A 21,621-nucleotide genomic window follows, 5' to 3' on the forward strand; every position below is an offset into this window, starting at 1 on the left:
CATTTTAGGTTTCCTCTATGTAGTTTACTCAAACTGCCACCCAAATGAGTTTGGAAATGACCTCCCATGAATTGTTCCACATTTTGTGGCTCTATCTAAGTGGACAAATTGAGAGGGGCAAGATACAAACCCTATCCCAGATCCAAAGTGGTGCAGATCAATAATACACTCCCCCACAACTCCACCCTCCGCCAATGATGGTCTGTCCAAGTGGGTCCAAACATTAGAAGCGATGCGCTTGCCTCTGCACCGCAAACTTTGCTGCCCCCCTTTTTAAAGTGTCTGAGGGCTCCACAGGAGTTCTGTATGCAATATGCAATGACACCCAGCCTCGTGGGTCGATTGAAGGTAGAGTTGAGAGCAGACAACACAGTTTGATAGAGCAATGGATCACCCCAGTACTCCCATGAGCCATGCAGAGCACTGCGCTTTTGTAACAGCAGAATTTTCATATTGTTGTGAGCCGCTATAAAAGGCAGCAATGTCAAGGGGATTGCTTCAGTGCACACGCCTCTTGTGCACTGGCTGCACATTACTTCATAGAGACCCGAGGCTTGAAGGGTCCTTATTCTGAGCTTCCAGTTCTTGGAGACATTGACACTGTGCACGTTATAATTAAAGGCAATTTCAGATGCCTCAAAGAGCTTTCTAGATCCCATTGGCAGCCTAATACACATGGTCTAAGGATACTTGATCCATGTGCTAAATGGTTCATGTCACCTAGTTTAAGTGAAAGAATATCCACAAATATACACCCATGGAGAATGACAGTGCCTGTCGAATTTAATATACTGTTACACAGTCAGGGTAAAGCTGAAGCAGGTAATGCAATGTCACATGGAAAGACTGTGGACATTTCCATACCCGTTCACACATGTTATTAATGTACTTGTCTATCAACATTCTAACATGATTTACAAGCAGAAGCGTTTTCAAGATTAGAATCAATCATCAATACCAAGGTGGCCTGGGCGTCTGTGAGTCAGAACAACCACTTGATGTCACTGCTGAGTTTACTGTAAAACTGAGTTTGAAATACGAAATATCTGTTTACCTTATAACCCAAGTCCTCCTACTTTTGGGAGTGAAGGAAGATTCAGTTTTTCTAGCAGGTCCTTGAAAAGGGAAGAAAGAAGGATCTTTTCAAATGAAAATGTATCATAAAATAAATTGTGATACAAAAAGTTTGAGAATTTCAGAGTTTGCTATTATAATCTTTGCACCATGCATCACAAACACATTGCAATCCCTATGTAGAGCAACATAATATTAAAGTCGTTTATGACTGTCATGTTAGTAGTCAGCAACTCCGAATGCATCGGACGTTGCATGCAGTAAACACTGAGAGGAGAGGAGAAAGAGGAGGCGCTCCCCCAAAAGTCCCGATTTCGCATCATCTCGTCTGAGTGTGGTTTTGCCACTTTCAAGAGTTCAGTGAAGACCCCGTGAGACTTGAGGGGCACCCACCAATGAATGACGCCTCAACGCTTTCAGTCAGGATGTAGCATCTATCGCTTCCACGAGCTCATTCTCCCTGAGAACATACTCATTCCATCTAGAGAATAGGAGCCTAAACTCTGCACACTACGGACATGAGGGACAGACTGTCTATAGTATGACATAACATGTGTCTTCATGTGAGCAGAAAGTCATTCCAATGCAGGTAATCTTGGTGTGAGCAGTTTACACCGTTTGTTTTACAGGAACAGCTCCATGCTGTAATTACAAGAATGAATGTAGAATCAAGAGGTAAACAAAAAAAGCCTGGAATTGCCAATTTAATTTACTAAATTGCTGGCTCAGTAGCAAATGTTTGAACTCTCCCTCTTGCAAGCAGTTTTCTATCACGTTCACCTATGTCATATTTTCTTTTCACATCCCATTATTACACTTTAATATTAGTGGAATAGGTTTATAATTTAGCCCTGGTTGAATTTGAAAGTTATGTGTACTTTCCCAGAGTGGTTCTATTTTCACGGAATTTTCATGTGACAACATTGAAAATGAGACTAGGACTATTGCTTCTACTTTCTTGAGCCCTGGTTATTTGTGTAAATCATTGAACCTTTTTCTTCTAGCACCCATTCCCAGTGCAGCCAGGGAAGTGTGAAGAACAAGAATCGGACATACAACATAGTCCCAAGCCAACACACAAAATTGCAATTTCCTGCGACCGATTGGGGAGGTGCAGCGTGACACCTAATGGAAGTTTGATTCTATGAATCACTGGAAGTCACTGTAACATTTTTGAGTTACTAACCTCTGCCATAAGCTTACTTGGTGCCGTAGACTTCTTGAGAAAGGCATTTTTCACTTTCAACCAATATCAGACGCTGAATTGCAGGATCAATATTATAAAATGTGCGCCTCCTGTGCAATACACACTCAGGTGCTGATTCACTAGAGGCCTGTGCCACTGAAGCGTCGCTTTTTATGACGCTCCGGTGACGCAGGTCTCTCAGTCATATCTATGAGACGATGCAAAGCCACCCTGTGTGGCTTTGCATGGCCTATAGATATGGAGTAAGGCAAGGCAGGGCGAAGCTCTGCGTTGCAATACTCTGCGTCAAGGAGGATTTCCCTGGGCGTTGCAGTGGGCGTTCCCACGTAGCAACCATGGATTTTGACGCTGCCCTAGATTTTCAAAATCACATAAACCTGAGGCAGCATCAAAACCTTACTCCTCCCCAGAGCAGGCGTAACGAGGAGAAATATTTTCCTTCCTCCCAGTTTTACCCTCTTTCCATTCGTGCTGCATCCTACAGCACACATAGAAGGAGGACAACCACTCCATAGATTGTTTCCAGCACATAAACAATCATTCCTACAATGCGACATGTTACAAAAGTGCCTGTCTTGGCACAAGGTAGCCAAAACGGCACCAGTGCAGTGGAAAAGGACAGGAAGGCACCGTATATCATTAATATGGCTATTTCTGCCCTTTCCTTTTGATGCAGGGCAGCACAGTAAAGTGAATTACTGCAATGCCCTGCGTCAAAAACCTGTAAATGAGGCCCTCAGTGTTTACCATGTGGACGACTCCAACTTCATGTTATACAAGGATCCAGTGTACCGCTCTGTTCTACTGAATTCAGGGCAACAGAGGGTAAGGATATTGTATGTGCTCTCAAAGGATGACATTCAGAGGGAGCTTGGATACTTCCTGGGACCAACCATCGCAACCTCCAGTGCGAGCAGCTTCCTGTCACATGGCCATGCCCACCAGACAAAGAGTGGCCAGAGGAGCACTCGTGCCCAGTGCTTTGAAGACTGGCGAAGTACTTGGTATCTCTGATGGGGGGTGCAGTCTGACGCAACAAACACCCTCAAGATTACCCCTCAAGTGTAAGGGCAACAGCCAGCATAATCTGACAGAAGAGGGGTTGAAGCAACTGCACATACAAGGTTGTGTGTGTGCTTAGGGGTATGTGCTGTAGTTATTGCAAACCAAGGCAAGACTTGGACAGGTTACAAAACATTCACATGCCCAAATCTCAACCTCGGCCATGGACAATGTGCTTTAATAGTGCCCCCTCTTGCTGCTTCTAGTGAGTTTAAGTGCAGAGACAGGTGATGATGACTCAAACCTCATCGATTTTTTAACGTTTAGGAATAATAAAGTCTAACTACAGTGTGCTCACTCTCTGTTGATACACTTGTCATAAAGTTATATGTTCAGAATGTGGAGTTCTCAAAAGCCCATGTTTAAAGACTCAACCTGATTTACAAATGCATTCATAACACTGAACTTGAAATGTGTTGGTAGTGTTACTGAATGCCACACTAAAAAGATAGCAGATTTATCAAACTATCGTGAGCTTCTTCTAAGATGGGACTAAACTCTCTTCACTACGCAAAACACACATAACAAAGTTCTTACAGTGAAGAGAAATTAATCTGCTACCTTCCGAATATGAAGAAATGACAAAAAGAAACAGATCCCCTTGGGTTGAGCGGATATTAACAAGAAGAGCTGCTTTGAACTTACCGCAAGTTTTTCCAGAAGGGGACCCTAGGGGACGAGAACATAGATGTGACTAGTGTAAATCTTTTGAAGATAAAAAACATAATTTAGAACCAAAAATACAATTTCAAGCGATGGAGTCAATTACACAAAGATACATTAATTCATAAGTATAAGCAGTAAGGAGAAAAAGGTTGCACGTGGGCAAAGTGAAAGAGGAAGTAGAAAATTTGGAGAAAGCAAGAAAACATAGGCACTCCATTGGAGCATTTAAATGAAAGAAAAACTAGTTCTGCAAGCGTTGTCAGCAGTGGAAGACTGCATGTCAACCAAATCAGGACACTGAGAAATTGAAATGTTACTTAGCAGGAAAAGAATACAGAGGAAAGCCATTGAATCAAGAAGAGAAAACTGAGATAGACAACAAAGCCACCCATCATGAGCAAAGGGCAAACCCAAAACCTACTATATTTATATTGGAAGCAATACACCTGGTAAAAGCTAAAGTTGCCTGTATCTGAGATCTAAAAAACCACACCCCAGAAACCACATAGAATTGGATCTTCTAAGAGGAGAAGTCATGGGATTCTGCTCTTGGGATTTGAAGACTGAATGAGGCTCTGAAGTCCTAGAAAGCCACTTCGAGATACATAACAATGAATCACTTACCAGGGCGTCACATGTCAATTCGAATAATGTTTCTTCAAGACCAAGTCCCACCTAAGACAATTGAGAAGTAATATAGTAAAATATCCTATTTTCAAAATGAACTGCATTGACAAAAGTACTAGTGACAAAAAATTGTCACACAATGTTATAATTTAAAATACTTCTTTACATAACGTATTTTTATTTGCAGGTATAATCATACAGAAGAAATTAGTGCTTTCTTTTCAGGTCTTGTCTGGGACAGTGCATGCACTGCTGCTTGAACGACATTTTGTTAGTTAACAAAGGGCTTAGAGCCCACTCATCGTGTACCATGGTAAATAGACCTTTGTCCTTCTACCCCCTTCCCCTCCATGTCTTTGCATCCGCCCTCCCATCTTTGTCGATGCTTGGTTAATGTGTTGTTCACAAATATGTGCATCTTCTAGCTGGGCCTTTATCATGCCTCAGGCCAGATGCAGCTCTAATACTTGACATGATCCTGGGACCCATGCACAGCGAGTCCATGTCACTTAAGGAAACTCTTTGGGACAGTGGTGATTGGATGTGCCTGTGTAATTATGTAGTGTTCTGATTGCTTCCGGAACTCTAACCCTTACCCATAAAATCCACTTGTGACCGGCAGCTCCAGGAGCAGACCAGGCCTAGCAAGGTTGCTTAAGGCCCGTAGCATGTAAGTAGTGAAAGACAGTCATAACTGAGGTCCAGATGGCGACCCACACGCACTGACCTGGGTATATGCCACTGCACCTCCTGCATTACTGATAGCTCCTGAAACAGATACACTTCTGATTCAGGGTCCATTTTAATCCATTCGAAGCACTTAAAGCAGATCTGTGTAGCCCATAGTGCTTCATCCAAAACCAACTTTACTACATGCTGAGAACTTATAACATCGTATTTTAGTGTGGACCAGGCCAGATTGAGGGTCGAGGCACTGCATAGATCACACATTTTGAACCCGGTAGATGCCATCAAGCAACAAGTTCTACTCATTGTAGCTCTAGCTGTGCAGAGTTGTATGTGTGAGTGGAAAACACAAGTCTGTTGCAAGCATCTACTCTTCATTTGCCAGTACACTGAGATCTGTTCAGAAATCAAAAGTCTGAGGTCAGGGAGGGATGGGCCCTTCAGGCCTGAGCCGTGAGCTCCAGATGCTTGGCATGTTACTCGTTCGGCTGAGGCATCTGTGTTCTGCCCGTGCATGTGTTTTTTGTTTCCCTTTGACCACTTTTCACAGCGGCGGGGAGGAGGAAGTGGGGCTGGAAAGTATTTGTTTATTTCACACTAGTTTCCCAGTCTTGCCTACCGTCTGTTGCCAATTTTCTTACCCAGCTTCTTCCACCCAACCTCTGTTGTCCATGTTTCCCCACCTCCTCCCACCTGCTGTTGTCAGTGTTTCCCCATGCTCTCTCTCCCCTGCTTTGTTGGCAGCTTACTGCCCCAGCCCTTACCACCCATTCTCTATTGCGTGTGCTCTTCCCCATTGTCTCTTGTGAGTCCTCTCCTCTACCATTGTCCTTCTCTCCCGCCCTCCTTCCCTCTGTGTTCCCCTAACCCATCAACCTACTTTCCCATTGTTTTTATTTAGTAAAAAAGTGCATTCGCTCTGGCGTGTCATCGCACATTTCTTTCTATACAGCCCTGCTGTTGTATAGGATGGCTAAAAATCATTGCTAAAGGCAATAGCTCGAATGGGTGAGACCTATTGGGTTTACCAATGCATATTGTGCTATGTGTAAGGTAACGAAACAGACTTTCTGGAGGCTTGATCTCCACTTTTTGTCCCAATTTTTGCCCCGTATGATACCCAGTTTATGTAAGACAGAGTATCCATTAATGGCTGCAGCACTGGTTGAGCCACCCTGTGTGTGACAATGCACAAAATGGCTCCCGGTCGGCCATTGCAGACTGGAAGGGCAGTGGGAAAACTCCTAGTAGACTTTGCCATTCACACCAATGGCAAAACCCCGACTTTCCTTAACAATAAATGGAAGTCTCCCCTAAGGAAGGCCTACCGAGCCTTAAGGCTGGGAGCTGAATATTATTAGGATAGGTATTTTTACATATATGTCCTAGCAGCATCACTTCAAAATTGTTGTTTTGCTGACGAAAAGTTAGTGCCCCATTGGCTAACACAGGGTTATCAGGTGGATTCTCAGGACAACTGAGATGAGTACTGTAAGGTGCCAAATTAATTTTGGCATTAAATCCAACTTGATGCTCTGGTCAAAGTTAATGTCACTATTAAAGAAATGCAACTTTAAAAAGTTGCCACTCTGTGCCCCAGTTTGATCAGTCACATGGTCACTGACAACCAGACAGTTTTCTGCCCACCTGGGCAGTAGTGTGAACAACTCCTAGGCTTCGGAACAATAGCAGCCTGCCGCAGGGCGAGGTGCCACCTCACCTTCACAGAAGTCATTCAAGACGTTCGCCCAAAAGGAAAGACTTAAAGGTGGAGCCGCCTTTGGTGGGCAAATGGTGATTCACACTCCTGGGGGGCTGCCCTTTGTTCAGGTAGACAGGCTGTTGATGGGGACAGAAAGGGAAGTCCAGTGCCCAAACTGTTTTTGCCATGTGCGTGTAGCTCACAGGTAGACACACCTCTATGGTGGGCTACCAAGCTCCTCACATCCGAGGAAGGGTTCAGACATCTTGAGATTGGGTAAAATAGTGCCATCTGGGAATGCTAGATGTTATACATAGCCCTAACGTTGTCACCAAGAAAGAGGGGACCTGGCAGTCCTTTGGCTAGTGATCGCATCATCCCCCCAGGGAACTTTCCGTGAATAAATATGGCACCCTGGCTTCCTGAACTAGAGATTGCATCAGAACTGGAGAAAAGACTGAAGTACTGCCATGCAGACCTTTGGACTTGGCAAAGAGATGTTGCGCCATGTGCTGGACCGCACTTGCCACGTCTTGGGCTAGTGAAGAGAGAACTGTGCCTCTGGTTCCTTGCTCAGGAAAATGTTTCTCCCCAGCTCCAGCCCAAAGAAGTGACTCCAATGGTCAGTCAGATGACTTCCTGGAACCAACACCAGGGACATGAAAATCTGAAGTAGCCCAACTCTGCAAGTCAATACCCACTTCAGGAGAATCCCCAAAGACCGCTGGTGGGGAACCCAAGAGACCAATCAACAATGGTCAAAAGTTGCACCTGAGTCAACTGGACCCAGGAGTATCATCTGAGTCCAGGTTGATCACCCAAGAGGGACACCAGCCTCTGCCAAAGGATACTGCTGGCACCGAGATGAACAGAAAACAGTAGCCCAGCCACAGTTGCCCTTCTGTGGTCGCAAATAGAACTTTGAGGAACCCTATCTTCTGTGGCTAAAGTCACCTCATCTGGCATGTGGACTGAGGAGTAACCACAAAGGCTCCCTCATAGACCGCATAGCACCCGGAGCATCGTTGAGCATCTTCCATCTCATGATTTCGCAATCTCAGGACCACTCTGTTGAAGTCTATGGCGGTCATGCTGTAAAGTTTGGAACTGGACTGGAAAAGCTTATGTGTCCAGGTAACTGTACATTGGTTACGGACCTCCTAGAACTTATCCTTGTCGGATTTTGTCATCCAAGCCGCGTCAGAATAGTCAAACTCAACTCTTACAAACTTTTCAAAAGTTTTCAAATTTTACAGTTACCAATGCTTCTTTGTGGTAAAAATAAGATTTAAGTTTCCTTAAAAAATCTGTATCTCCAGAACCCTGTGATTGATTTCCTCATTTTGCTCTCTAAAAATGTATTTAACAATTCCCCATTTTTTAAATAAATTGGTGTCAGATTTGTTTCATGTCATGAGGCCTTTTAATTTCATTGTTTGGAACTGTTAGATGCTTTACACTAGTTCCTTTGTGGAAGGCTTGATGTTCGAGGCCATACTTACCCAGGGTTGAGCTTAAGGTTTTACAAATGAGTGTGTCTGGACCCATGACAGTTTTTTTTAGTACTATATTCTATAGTAAGGCCGCACAGCCATACCATATAATACACCCAGATGAGTCACAGTATTAAACATATATGTGCACAGATAAAACTATATTTTAATTCAGCTTTAGTTTCAAATACTTTAACAAGAATGCCATAAACATAGCCCTCATCTCACGTTTTTTTGTCTTTTACAGGAAAGTACATGTGTACACCCAAAGCTCATCCACATGGGAAAGGGTGTACCACTGTCCCGCACAGGAATGAGTGGGAAGGTATCCAACACTCACAAAGAGGGAGGGCCTACTTCTGGGTGTCACAGCAGCAGTCACAGAGGAAGGCCGGAAGCACACAGGATTCGCATATGAGTCCTTCCTACCTTGATGGTGTGATGCAAGCTAACACAGTTGCAATGCGTGAGTGTTGGCGTAACCTATTTTATACCAAACCATTTGTTAAATAAATAATAAATACATTTAAATTGGATTTTTGCAATTGGTGGGCCTAGAAAACACTTTTTTCTCCCAAGAACGTCCTGCAGCAGGTGTGTACCTGGGGGGGAACATCCTTTTCAACGCAACTTTTACCACGCAGTGCCTTTACGACGCAACTATTACAACGCATATCATTACAATGCATAGCGCTGGGGGGCGCTCTAGGATAGGGAATAGATTTAATTTACTATCCAACACCTTCCCTACTATCCACGGGGACTGGAGTTGGAATAGTAAATTAAACTATTCACTATCCAGCCCCCCTTAACACTATGCGTTGTAACAGCATGCGTTGTAAAAACTGCGATGTTAAGGCATGCGTGGTAAAAGCATGCGTTGTCATGTCATACATCCGTACCTGAAACATACATATGCAGGAAGTGCAATGCAGCCCTTGAGCTGTCCACTCTGCCCTCCTGCAACATAAGCGTCCTGTTTGTCATCGTGTTCTGCAGTCTGGGTGCACATCTGTGCTGCATAATGTGTGGTCTACAAATGTGCACTCAGCTGATTATACCAGGAATACATAGTTATTATCTCTGAATATTGCTTCCTTAGCCTGACTCACAAAGCTACTATTTATCTGTGAGTAAGAATGTGTTACTGCTGGAAGTGGGAGAGAGGGTCACACCAAGGCCTGGAATAAAACACTTCTACTCACAGGAAAAGCTCTATGCGAGGACCTGTGCTGGTGATACTAGTCTTTAAACTGTCATTTTACGTCTTAAATAATTAATATATGGGCACTTGACATCAGATGTTTTAATGGCATGCTCTAGGTGGTTGACCTTAAAAATGCAGAATTTACATCATTGGCTAGGGGGCTGATTTACATGCTCCTCCAACATCGCTGATCTCGTCTCAGCTATGGATCTGGACCTAGCCATTCTAACGGAAACGTGGCTTACTGAAGCCTCTACCCCGATTATGGACATACTAGTCCCCCCCAATTATCACATCATTAGGCTGGACAGGTCTCCTGGCAAGACGGGCGGGGGAATGGCATGCATTTTTAGGAGCAACCTCTCCGTTACTAAAGTCACCCCCCCCTCCCTCTCCTCCAGTGAACTCCTCTGCCTCGACATCACCAGCGAGGGCAAACAAGTTTGTGCTCTACATCTCATCTATCACCCACCTGGTGACAATCTCATTTTCACCCAACAACTCATGGACATGATCACTTCCAATGCCGGTCGGCAGACCACCCAAGTCTACCTGGGTGACTTCAATCTCCACTGGAACGATCAGAAAGACACAGTGGTGAATAGTCTCAAAACTTTCCTTAATGCGCTTGACCTCACCCAAATATGCGATAGACCAACACACGACAAAGGCTCGATACTCGATCTCATCATTGCCAAAGAGAACTCTACACAACTGGAGGCGATTCAACCCTGCGACTGGTCTGATCACCACATTATCACCTTCTTTATCAATGAAAAAGTTAAACCTAACCCAGCTCAACCAATCAAGTCCAAAACATGGAAAAGGGACATTAAGAACCTTAACCCCTCTACCCTGCCTCCTCACATCGGCAATCTCCTCCTTCCCCCTTCAGGTGCCTCGGATGTTCAATCACTGATGGACCACTACCTTGACTCTATGAACACAGTAGTCAATGAAGTCGCCCCACTGCAACTGAAGAGAGTCTCCACCAAAACTTCTAACCCCTGGTATGATGATAGACTCAATGACGACAGGCGTACTATGCGAATGGCAGAGCGCACCTGGAGATCGGACTCTTCAGCACTGCACCTCAAAAGGCTTAAGAACAAGAGAAATGCCTACTTCAGGAAAATAAAGCGCACAAAGGTGGACTTCTTTAGCCGCCAGTTGGACCAAGCAAAAAACAGGCCAAGAAAGCTGTTCGAACTAATGAAGACCCAAGCAAAGACACAACCCCTACAATCAAACAGCACAACAAGCGACACCCCACACTGTGAAGCCTTCTCTGCTTTCTTTAAGCTAAAGACTGACAACATAAGAAATGACCTCATCATGGATGTAAGTCGATTCCCCAACAACACCAGAATGTCTTACACTCAACCTAAAAACAAGGCATCTTGGCTGTACTTCGATACCTACTCGGAAGAAGCAATACACAAACTGCTCTGCACCTTGAAGCCCTCTAATCACCTCACAGACCCTCTACCTGCTAATGCTGTAGAAGACTTCATCCCCTTGCTCCTCCCTCTCTGGACCAAAATCATCAACAGCTCCCTGCAACAAGGCCTCATTCCGGACTCCCTCAAGGTGGGGCAAGTCACGCCTATACTCAAGAAACCTACAGCTGATCCGTCTGACCTAAACAATTACCGGCCCATCACCAATATCCCCACCCTGGCCAAACTGCTGGAAAAATGTATCCAACTACAACTAACTAAACACATTGAACAATTTGACCTCCTCAACCCTCATCAATCAGGCTTCCGAGCGAAACATAGCACGGAAACAGCTATGACACATATAATTGATGACGCCCTCCAAATTCTTAATCGCAATGAGTCCTGCCTCCTCATCCTTCTTGACCTCTCGTCAGCATTTGACACGGTCAAACATGAGAACTTGCTGGAGCTGCTAAGCACTAGAATGGGTCTATCGGGAACTGTTCTCAAATGGTTTTCGTCCTTCCTTCACAACCGGTCACAGAAGTTCAAGATCGACAATGTGCTATCTACACCTGTGCCTGCAGATCTAGGTGTTCCACAAGGATCCTCCCTCTCCCCCACACTGGTCAACCTCGTCATGGAACCGCTCGCCACCTTGCTCCAAGCTTCCAATGTCCAATTCCATATGCACGCCGACGACACACAACTCTACCTAAAGCTACAATCCCCGGAAGATATCAAACATCTGAATTCCACGCTTATTAACACTCAATCTTGGCTGGCAGATAATCACCTCAAACTAAATGCTCTGAAAACCGAGTTCCTACTCATCTCACCCCCGGCGAAAATTTCCACCACCCAAACATGGCTCAATAACCTAACAGCACTCAATGTCCAACCTACCATCGTGGATTCGGCGAAATCCCTAGGCATCACACTCGACGCCAAGCTCAACATGCAGCACCACGTTAGCAAAGCCACAAAAGCAGCTAATTTCCAAATCAACACATTGAGGAAAATTAAACCCTTCCTCCCTGCTGAAGACTTCCAAACTGCGGTACAAGCTTTAGTCATCCCTCGAATAGACTACGGAATTGTGGCCCTCAGCGGACTCCCGCTATCCACAACTGCACCCTTAAGAGCCTCCCTGAACGCTGCAGCGAGACTCATTACTGGCTCAAGAAAACATTTGCATATATCCCCAGACTTAAAGTCTCTAAAATGGCTGCCTTTTGAAGCCAGAATACAGCTAAAAATTGCAGTTATGACACACGCGGCCGTGCACCACAATGCACCCAACTACCTCGCTCAAAAGTTGTCTATATCAGGAGGTTCGAGATCCAATAGAAGTACAAAAAACCTACTCCTGAAACCTCGTAGATTCCGGAAAGAGAAAACATACAAGCGCTCCTTCTCTGGAATGGCACCCAGGATCTGGAATGCGCTCCCGCCTGAAACCAGGCTGATCTCCTCCACTGCACTCTTCAAGAAAGAGGTGAAAACCATCCTTCTGGCCAAGATCTCCTGAACCTTAGTGGTGCTGGATCAGAGACTCTGCATTGCTTTGTATCACTGTTCACCTTGTCCTCTGGCACTATACTTCTAACTTGATGTTGTCACTACCAACATATGATACACGTTGGCTTACTGATTCACTCTCCCGATGCCCCCACTCAGTGTTCTCTCTACACTAAGACTTTGGTATAAGCCATCCACACACCCAAGGTGCACCTGAACACCTCTATAGTGGGATCAATGACTTGTACCGTCTTATATTACTTGTTTACCTGATTGTATATTGATATGTTTTATGTGTGTTACTATTATCCTACCATGTTAGTGACTACTATACTGCTCCCATTATCTCTGTTCACTCCTACTGCCCCTACCCTGTCTTTGTGAAGCGCTCTGATATCTGTAAGGATCTTGTTCGCGCTATATAAAACTTTGAATAAATAAATAAATAAATAAATAAATAAATAAATAAATAAGGAAACTCCATCGCAACAGTGACAGAGTATCCTTTAGCGGCAGCATAATGGCCCGCCCGCTCGATATAAATGCAGGCGGACCTTTGGCGTAACCACAGTGGAGACTCCTCTGTCCCTGCCATGGTTACTCCCGTCTGATAGCCCAACGACCAGGATAACATTGGCGGTAAGGGGCATTTTTTGGTATTAAAAAAAAAGCTGAAAACCCACTTTCAAACTCAACAAACCATTGACAGGAACCATTGTGACGTATTCTCGACCGGCCAAATTATAAATCGACCCATTCGTGATCACTAAGAGAATGTTTAGAGTAATAACAACAAATGCTGCTATAGGCTGAAATATATATTTTATTGCCTTGCTTGGAAGGAAAGGGGGCATCACCCAACGGAAAGGGACACATGATTTTGTCTCATATTAAATTCAACCACAAGGACTCCTTTTGACCCCCTTATGGTGTCCCTGAGCTGCTGAGCCTTCGCCTGACATACACGTTTGTCCTTCTTTAGCAGTGGCAGGGCTACAGTAAAGGGACTGGGTATTTGACAGCAAACTGTTAGAGGGATCCTAACCTATTGTAGGGCCTTCAGTTTTACAGACAAAAAACTGCAATACGTCATATTTTAATATCAATACTGACTATGCAAAGTAGGACAGGGAGTGAGGCACTGATAACGATCCAATAAAAAAATGTTATGCTGGAATTGTAGGTTGTTGCCTCTTCAGATCGTCCATTAAGCCACATGCAGACTTCCCGGTACTAGGCTTGCTAGACACTTGCCTTGTTGTGATTGGTTGATAATGGAATGCAGTACCTAGTCTCATTTACTGATACGGAGGAAATACAATCCAAAGCAGACATTGATTCTAACCGTCTCATCTTACCAGGATATCTCTGAGGGGACCCTCTAGTTTCTTAAGCACATCTCCAACTTTTGCAGTTATTTCTTCCTGAAACACAATCAATGACATAATTAGAAAAGACAATGTTCTCTTAGAAAGTACTAATTCAAAACGGTATAGAACTATTTAGCTTATAAATAATATTTTGCTCTTTTTACTGTCTAGCACAACTTCAGATTACCAAGAACTTGGTATTAAGCATATTGTCCCCTCACTGCTTAGTCCAACACATTGTATTTGCTTTTCTGCTCAATATTAATAGCACAAACAGGCTACTACTTAATTATTTGCTGTTTATTGAGCATCAAAACTCATCCGAAACAGCTTCATTTCTTCATGTTTGTTGCACAGGGCACAAAGTTTTAGGAATGTTTGCTGGTTGCACCACCTAGAACAATTTATATATATATATATATATATATATATATATATATATATATATATATATATATATATATATATATATATATATATATATATATATATATATATATATATATATATAAGGTGGGCCTGGTGGCCAGTGCAGCTTGGCTCATGTACAAGCTATGACCTGCTATCATTAATTTAGGGAGGCATTATTTGGGTGGAAGGCGGAAAAAACCTTTCAAAACGTTTTGAATAAGTTAAACAACAATCAGCCTGATTCATGTACAATCCGTTTTGCGTGGCCCTAATAGCGAATCATAGCGATTCGCTATTGAGGACACGCAAAACGGCATTCATGTAGGAATTGCTACTTAAATAGCGATTCCTACATGTTCTTTATTTGCGAGTAGCAATTTGCTACTCGCAAATACTCCCCATTCATTCCTATGGGCCAAGAGGCCCATAGGAATGAATAGGGATTTGCGAGTAGCAATTTGCTACTCGCAACTAAGATAGCGATTTTAAGGGTGCCAGGGGTGTCCAAAGGACGCCCTGTAGCACCCCTAAAATGCACTTTTGGACAGGTGTTGCGCACACACATGTCCAAAGGACATGTGTGTGTGCTACATGCAACTTTGAAAAATGCTTTTAAAAGCATTTTTCTGAGTTTTTGCTATTTACCGACAGGTCTGACCTGTCGGTAAATAGCGGCCCCAAAAGTCCAAAATCGCTATTTTGTTTTGTGTCATGAATAGCATTTGAGGAATCTCTATTAGAGATTCCTTAAATGCCATTCCATGCAAATATGCGAATTCTTACATAGCGATTTTTGCATTTGGTATCATGAATACCAAATGCAAAAATCGCACTCGCAAAGGGCCAGATTCTCACGGGCACATGCATCATTGATAGCATTTGCGATTCTTAATTTGCGAAAATTACCGAATCGCAAATTAAGAATTGCAAAATGCTATGCATCAATTTTTTCACTATTTATTTGGGAATCGGTAAAAATCGCAATTTTTACCGATTCGCAAATAAATAGCGAATTCCAAAGTGCATTTTCGCAATTCCCATTGATTCCTATGGGCCGAAAGGCCCATAGGAGTCAATGGGAAGGCAGTTAAGAATTCGCAATTTGTTGATGCATTCCACGGGTGCAGGGGGGGGTCCAAAGGACCCCCCCTGCACCCCTGAAATGTATTTTTAAGTGGACGTTTCACACACACATGTCCTATGGACATGTGTGTCTGTAACATGCAAGTTTTAAAAATGCATTGTTTTTCTTTTTTAACAATTTTCGCAAATTAACACGAGGGTCAACCTCGTGTTAATTTGCACTTCCAATTTTTGAATTCGCAATTTTAGAAAAAATGATGCATTGCATTTAAGGAATCGCACAAATGCGATTCCTTAAATGCATTCGCATTTTTTAGAAATTCTAAAAAATGCGAATTGTGCACAAAAGTTTGATGCATCCCAATAACGGTTTTTGCATTCGCAAACGGCCGATTTTTCCGATTCGCACCGTTTGCGAATGCAAAAAACGTTGATGCATGTGCCCCTTCGATTCTGGCCCTTTGCGAGTGCAATTTACCTACATGAATCAGGCTGAATGTGTGCTATCACTCCCGATGAACAGCAGTCTCGCGAGGCTACATTTAATCATTTGGAGAAGTTGCCTCCATCTGTGTCACTACTGAGTGTTGTCAAGGCGTGAGGACAGTATGATAAACAATGGGGTGGGTTCCAATGGCACAATGGGAGTGTAGGCACTGCTGTGGTATGCAGACCCCTTGTGCATTTAATTGTGCAGTGTAGTATGATGTAGTGTAACTTGACCTCTGGTTCTAAGAGCAGGCAGAGTCATCTGGGGTGACGTATGGTGTGACCTGAGAGTACACGGTGTTCACGTGTGTTGAAAAGCTATGTCCAGAGAGCACGTTTGGCTGCTATCAGCTTCATGTTGCACTGTGAATGCTTTTAAAACGGAAGAAACCTCATCTCCAGCTGATAATTTAGTAATTTGAGTTGTTTCTCCCCTTACTTTCAGGGTAATCACCACTCTGTCCGTGCAATATTCCTCACCATGTACGAGAATCTAAATTGTCGTTTCATGATAACGGAACCAAACACAGGAATAATAAAAAGGGCAACCTACAACATTGACCCACCACTACATCGGTGCAATATGGATGCGCCAGTGTTTTGGCCCCGCAGGGTTGATAATGTCCTGCTGTCCCAGGAGTCCCCTTTACATGCTGCTCTATTTTGAAGAAGAGTGCTTGGTTTTAAAGGCGCGTAGTGTAAATCCGCTCCGCCACACCTCACCAGTCGAGAGAGACAGGGCTGTGCTGGTAGCCAGTGTTTCACCCAGAAGCTGGCGTAGTTTATATTTATACGCAGGAGAAGGAGTTTCTGTCAGACTTCACCCTAATGGTTGCATTCAGAGGGTATGCCTCAGGCAGATCATAATATACTGGTTGATTTAAGACTATGAGCTTAAGGACTCCTTGTTTGTATTCTGAGGCACTCGTAGGGAAACAGTCAGCCAGTGACTGGTAATAGCAGACATACAGGCAGAAAGCTAGTGACGATATTGTAGAGCAGTGCATCTGTGGACCTGATCCCCTAGTGTTCCACCACGTTTTGCTGACTACATTCTGAAACTGAAGAGTCACCCCAGAAATGATGTCAACTCGCGTTCTCTGGCATAACTCTTCCCTCCTTAATGTACCTAATGAACCGCCTCAGTTAAAGGTCCCCTATACTTGAATGAGGAGCAGCTAGTGTAAGGCAGTGAATGCTTTTAAGAAGATGTGAGTGTGCCTTTAGACTCTGGGGGGCATATGTACAAGCCCCTATCGCCACCACAATGTCACTTATATCGAAGTTGTGGTTACGAAAGCCTTAGTTACAAGGCAGCGTTAAGACACTTAACGTGACTTAATGCTGCCTTGTAAATAAGGCCCCCTTTCACCCATTCATTTTGACGCTGCCCCCTATGTGCAAGGGTGGCGTACATAGGAGGCAGCGTCAAAATTAAGACCAGGTAAAACCTTGTCTTAGTGCATTATTTCTCCTCGTTTTTGCTTTTTCCATGTGTGCTGCCTTGTGTAGCACACGTGGAAAAAGCAAAATATCACGGATTGTTTATGAACAGAAATGTGTGCCTTCCTGTACATAAACAATCCTTTAAAAAAATGCCATTTTGTGATTTGCATGTGTGCTGCATGAAGTAGCACACTGGACAGTGACATAATGGCCTTTTAGGATTGTTTATGTGCTGGAAGGGACACCTTCCTACACATAAACAATCCTCCGCTCTACGCAGACACCCTTACACTATGGTGCAAGGTTGCCTGTATCGGCACTAAGTTGCTGCACTTAGCGCCATCGCAGTCGGAAACGCAAGACTGCACCACATTCTTTTAAATATGGTGCAGCCTTGCATTTCAGAAGTGGCGGAGAGAGGCGTTAAGCCATGAAGGCTAACGCCTCTCTCCACCACTTCCTTGTACATATCCCGCAGGGTATGAGAAACTGCACCACATCTGCAACTCTCGAGTCTGAAGGGGGCCATTGCTAATCCACAATGAACAACGCTCACCATTAGACCCTAAGACTTACCACTGTTTCATGTCCTTTCAGCAGAAGCTCATCAATGTTGCAGCCAAGTGTTGTCTGAATGGTGAATCAAAGAAGTTACAATATAAATATTTCATACACAAGTAACCTCAAATATTCAGAAATGAGAAAGGCTAAGAGAGTTTTATTGTTCTGATCACTTTTTTTAACATATTCATAAATATTTAAGCTGAATAAGAGAAGATGCTACACTTCATAGTGTATATAATGTGTGATACATCAGTGGATAGTCTCAGGCCATGGACAGGCCACATTCTTTATTGTGTCCAGATTTAATCCCATTCTCAGCTGAAGAGCACGCCGGCACCAACCTTTGATACCAGTGTGCTTGATGGTACCCCAAACTAGAAATGTGATGCTGGCCAACCACTGGTTGTGCTAGTCTATGTTCAGGGTAGTCTGGCATCTAGATGTGATCAGAAAATATATTAACGAATGAGCCCATTTGACCTGATCTTAATATAGGGGCTGGAAAACCCAAATGTGTACATGCATACATTCAAATACTAGTAGTATCCAGGACCACAGAGAGTGTATGTTCACAGTAACATGAAAGACGCTTTTGGCATTTCCGCATTCTTAGTAATGTCAGATTGATAGAAGAGTGAGATAGAAGACATGAGAGGCCACTAATACTTACCAGCGCCTTATTTACTTTCTCCACCATTGCTTTCCATTCCTCCAAACTACATTCATTATCTGTTCCCTTCACCTTCTGGAACGAAATATGAAAGAATCATGGATAAAATCTACATTGGCCTCTTTGTAGGTGAGTTGAACTGACAATAGCTAGTTGGCTTTGAAAGTCATTCTTTGGATTTTAAGAGTCCTAGAGGAGGGCGCATTTTAGCCACTGTAATCAGTGCAGGGAGAATAATGCTTATGTGGATAGGGTATTAGGTTGTGGGGTAGGGTGATATGCTCATCAATTAAATCAGAATCTCTAGCAGTAATTACCTTTGAAATAGTAAAGATGCCGGTAATGCGGATGGGGGAGACAGCAGAGATATATTACTCACATCCTTTGGAGATCCCTGGAGTCCAGGGAGCACATACATGCATTGGAAGGGCTAGAGTGAGTCTTGAGTGCTTAGATATTACATGGGCCACAGCACAGAGATAAGGCCTCTTTGGATCCTGATGCCATGTTCAAAATGCACTTACCAGTGATACCCTATTAACACTGAGGTGGAAGTTGAGCTCCTCAAAATAAAACACAGACACCAGACTAACATGAGTCAGTCAGAAATGCAGAGAGGCATTTCCCCAAATGTATACTGATTTATGAAATAGAAGTTCCTTGGTGGGTTGGGGATAGAAACCTGGTATCACTGAGTAGATTGGGAAGATGGAAACAGAGGAATACCAGAAGGGGAAAGACTGACAGCATTGCATGTTCTGAACAACAACCCACTCAATTATAAGAGCATCAATGTGACATTGGCTGTACCTGACAATGTTTATATGAGCAGACAAGATCTTTCACACTCTTCAGAACTTCCGCCAGGTTTTTTTTCTGTGTGGGAAAAGAATGTCAACAATATATGTTAGGAATTTCTTGTGTAAGAAACATGATGCTACATTTCTCATTTCTAGTTCACTCAAACTCATATGCAGTCCACAGAAAATTATTTTGATCTTATATGGACTAAACATATTCTTCTCCAGTCTCTCCTCCAAGTAGCCATCCATAGTTTTAATGTTTCTACCTATGGACGAATCTCGCAAAGGTCCTACTCCAAAGATACAAATGTGCATAGTTAGGTAAGGAGCATGGATGAATGTTTCTGTACTTCAGGGACATCCATGGCATACACCACACGGTACACCAGTACACGTCATATGCTTCAATTATTAAAGGTTATGAACAGGGGATTACCACCCTGAAAAAGTTGACGGCTCATGCACAACCCTCAATGTTGTAAAATGAGATCGCATAGGCCGGGCCATTTTGTAATTTCTCTAGAGCATGCAGGCCAATTGTTCATTTTACTAATGTGTTTATACATAAAATATTGTAATATTGAATTAGTGACTCACAACTATTTTTTTTATCTTCTACTGCTGTAACTAATATATATCATGGAATGACATGGATTCTCCCCAGCTTACTCTCTATGCTTCGTGATGTAGAGTCTAAACTTCAAACCATTAACAATGTGCTCATAAGTAGTTATGCATTCTCAACCTGGAGTGAACTCTGTACACAGCTGTTATCCACTTGTTCCTTGGGTGTGTCTCTATGGTACATTCTATCGCTACAATTTTGATTCCAGCCTCCACAGACCGTAACAGAATCACTCCCCATCAGGAGACCTCAATGGTACATTCTGGCGTCTCTCACTTGGGATTAAATAGGTTGTCTGAAATGTTACAGCATGACACTAAGCTAAAGGTTGGAATTATATATATATATTGAATAACTATATATTTTTATGTTACTTAATGATCTTAGCGTGGAACAATATTTTTTTTCGAAATCTTTGTACTTACTTCTATAAGTACAGAAAGACGATATTTTTTTTAACAATATTTTTGACACAATATGTTTGTTACACAATATTATTTTTTCAGATATTGTGACAGTGATCCAGGCTCACATCCACCCACTTTCATACACATTTCATATAAAATAACTGAGAAAACATTTCACAACACACAAGCAATAATTGATCTAGATTTCTGGTCAAATATTCTGCTGCAGTTTGGCAGGTGAAATAAAATGTATAGAAAACCCCAAACTGCAAGATACTTTCTCATACAATGCACATGGTCACAAATGACAGGTAAGTGACAGAATCAAATGACAATGTAATGTTCCGTTGTAGTTTATAGCTGCAATCATACTTCCGAGTCTGAGTTTGAGTAGGGATTGGAATTCTGATATATGTGATATTTATACCTCCCCACTGATTTCCCCTTACAGATCTGACAAAGTAAAAAATGTATTTGGGGAAGAAGTACAAAGGCAAATCATATTATTTGTGGTGCAATAAATATATGATCTGCATGTAATGCCTAATTTCTAGAGCCAAAATTTGGATAAGGAGTTATATTTTGCACCTAGGAAATTGTTCACTTCCAAAGAGACATAAGGCAAAAGAGGGGTTAACTTAAGAAATGTTTGATGCTGTGGGATAAGAAATCATTCAGCAGTCTGAGCCCCGAACTTAAACTAGCATCACCCCTCCATGACAAACTTACCAGAAGCTCTAAATCACACTTAGGAAGAGGATTCGGTTTGGAGTCAGAGGTGGCAGAAGCTGAAAAAAATGAATAGTAAAGAACAATTTTTAAAAATTTGGTATTCTCAATCTAGGAATTTTACCACAAGTAAAATGGGCTCCAATGAAAACATTGAGAAGGAATGGTCAAATAACATTATATCTCAGAGCATTCCAGCAGGGAAGGCTCCTTCAGCTAAGTCAGAGGAGCGTCGACCCATTGGTTTCAGCACAGCAAAAAAAAGATAATAACATGCTGTTACTATCATTTTACTTTTCTGTGCTGAAGCAGTTCGGCGAGGCGGGGTGGAGCTGG

General features: G+C 43.0%; 1 protein-coding gene across 1 annotated transcript in view; it reads right to left on the minus strand.

Moving 5' to 3' along the window:
• Positions 1-1,055: 1,055 nt before the first annotated feature.
• Positions 1,056-21,621, minus strand: part of LOC144763602 (uncharacterized) — a 21,506-nt gene continuing 940 nt past the window's right edge. Inside the window, exons 2-9 of the mRNA XM_078649352.1 lie at positions 21,286-21,344; positions 19,532-19,597; positions 18,722-18,796; positions 18,064-18,117; positions 14,047-14,112; positions 4,634-4,684; positions 3,989-4,012; positions 1,056-1,115 (exon numbers count right to left, since the gene is read on the minus strand). Of these exons, the coding sequence (XP_078505478.1) occupies positions 1,056-1,115; positions 3,989-4,012; positions 4,634-4,684; positions 14,047-14,112; positions 18,064-18,117; positions 18,722-18,796; positions 19,532-19,597; positions 21,286-21,344 (455 nt within the window). The remainder of the gene's footprint in view (positions 1,116-3,988; positions 4,013-4,633; positions 4,685-14,046; positions 14,113-18,063; positions 18,118-18,721; positions 18,797-19,531; positions 19,598-21,285; positions 21,345-21,621) is intronic.

This window comes from Lissotriton helveticus, chromosome 1_1 (genome assembly GCF_964261635.1).
Source record: "Lissotriton helveticus chromosome 1_1, aLisHel1.1, whole genome shotgun sequence".
Classification (NCBI taxonomy): Eukaryota; Metazoa; Chordata; class Amphibia; order Caudata; family Salamandridae; genus Lissotriton; species Lissotriton helveticus.